Genomic DNA, 2,097 nt, shown 5'->3' with positions numbered 1-2,097 from the left:
GGAATCATTCAGACCGATAAAGGGTAGCTGCGCGTTACGTATCGCACGCACGTACACACACACACACACACGCAAGCGCGCGCGCGCGCAAACACACACGTATACGCGCGGTCAGAGTAGAGTGACATTGAAGGACTTATTCATTGTCTTTCAAATACACGTATCAATCAATAAAAAGTTATTAAGTTTAACTCCATATCTTATAGATATATATGGATGGGAATAAAAAAAAATATTCGTATCAATCTTCATTCATGTAAAATACAGTATACATTATATATATATATATATATATTTATATATATATATATATATATATATATATATATATATCTATATATATATAAATAACTTGTTTAGTCTTTGCTCTAGATTTATCATATCCTGTATGAACTTTTACCCTCCTTTTCTGTCTAACATAAAGTTGTTCTTCGATGGATATGCTATGTAACATTAAATCAACTAGCTTATTCTGATGTTCCTGTAAATAACGTTTGAAAATTGCACTTCTAGGGATATACCAGTGAAAGGAGGAAAAGAGAGAGGAACGATGATAAGAAGATCGAAGAGAAAGAAAGAAAGAAAGAAAGAAAGAAAGAAAGAAAGAAAGAAAGAAAGAAAGAAAAAGAAAGAAAGAAAGAAAGAAAGAAAGAAAGAAAAAAAAAAGAAAGAAAGAAAGAAAGAAAGAAAAAAAAAAAAAAAAAAAAAGAAAGAAAGAAAGAAAGAAAAAAAAAGAAAGAAAGAAAGAAAGAAAGAAAGTAAAAAAAGAAAGAAAGAAAGAAAGAAAGAAAGGAGAAAGAAAGGAGGGAAGATGGGGAACAGACAAAAAAGGGGAATAGAGAGATGAATGATGGCTAGATCAAATAACGATAAATGAAAAAGAAAAATAAGGAAAAGAAAGATAAGAAAGAAAGGAAATTGAACGAATGGAAAGGATGGGAATTTTAAAGTGAAAAATAGGAAAGATAGGAAAGAAAAAAAATAAAGAGAAAAAAATGGATACAAGGCAGTTAAAATGAGGAAAGTAAAAAAAAAAAGAAACAAAAACCTGGGAAAAGATGAAGAAAGAGAAAGAGAAACAGAAAGACAGAGAAAGATCAGACAATGAAATGAAATTGTAAAAAGCGAGAGAAAGACTAACAGAGAGAAAAACAATACAACAAAACTGGATCAAGAAAATGAAGGGGAAGAATAAGAAGAAGGAATATGAGAAAGAAAAAAAAAAGAAGAGGGAAGAGAAATGGAAAAAAAAGACGTACTATAAACATTTCTATATATGACACAGATTAATGCTTTACGAATCACAAATAACCACAATACAGAGTGAAAAAAGAATCACAGGCTTTTATTCATTCTGTCAATATGTTCAAAGGACTTCACATCTGCTAAGGTTAGCTTTTCGAGAGTTTTGTAAGCAGGGTAAAAACCTCTCTTTTTTGAGCGTGTGTTCGTGCCCAATTGAAACCCATCATTTTTTTGCTGATTTCTGTTAAATTGGCGGTGCACCAGATCTCCTTTCTGCATTTCCATTTCTCGGGGCCTGTTCAGAGGAGAAATGTACATGAAGACTATATCGCCTTAAAAAGTCTTATCTTAAAATCAAAATATAGCACAGGTACTTTAAGATTATGTCCTAAAGCATACTATTGTAATGATACTCATCAAAGTTGAAATCTCCTTGAATGAAATCTATTTATATATGAATTGTATTTATATGCAAATAAAGGCTGATAGTAATGATAAATAGGAAAAGGAAAAAAATGATAATAATTTCCACAAACCCTCGAGGCTTATGCGGGAAGCGAGCTCTTACATCATCCCCGCCCGCAAAATGCATAACATACTCCTGGTCGACCGACCAGAGGAGAGTTGATGACGGTCGGGTGGATAGTCTGCATCAGCTCGTAAGCAAAGTCTGCCAAAATCTTGCAATGGAAAAGGGTTTGTCTTTAGGGATAAGTAAAATTTACAGGGGGGGTGGGGGCTTAGGACAAGATTTGGTGTTTGTGTTTATGTATATGTATATGTGTATATGTATGTTTATATGCTATATTTATATATATATATATTATATATTTATATATATAGTTATTATAT

At 31.8% G+C, this 2,097-nt stretch overlaps 1 protein-coding gene across 1 annotated transcript; it reads right to left on the bottom strand.

Moving 5' to 3' along the window:
- Positions 1-766: 766 nt before the first annotated feature.
- LOC147471169 (alpha-(1,6)-fucosyltransferase-like) lies at positions 767-1,867 on the bottom strand. Its single transcript, XM_086540415.1, has 2 exons — positions 1,782-1,867; positions 767-1,540 (listed from the first exon to the last, which is right to left on the bottom strand). The coding sequence occupies exons 1-2, from the start codon at positions 1,835-1,837 to the stop codon at positions 1,336-1,338; spliced, it is 261 nt and encodes an 86-aa protein (XP_086396541.1). The 5' UTR covers positions 1,838-1,867; the 3' UTR covers positions 767-1,335.
- Positions 1,868-2,097: the final 230 nt, after the last annotated feature.

Source organism: Penaeus japonicus, unplaced genomic scaffold (genome assembly GCF_977035675.1).
Source record: "Penaeus japonicus unplaced genomic scaffold, GWHDUDI00000001_assembly GWHDUDI00000010, whole genome shotgun sequence".
Taxonomy (NCBI): Eukaryota; Metazoa; Arthropoda; class Malacostraca; order Decapoda; family Penaeidae; genus Penaeus; species Penaeus japonicus.
The sequence above is the reverse complement of the archived record's forward strand: the minus strand, read 5'-3'. Positions and strand labels throughout refer to the sequence as shown.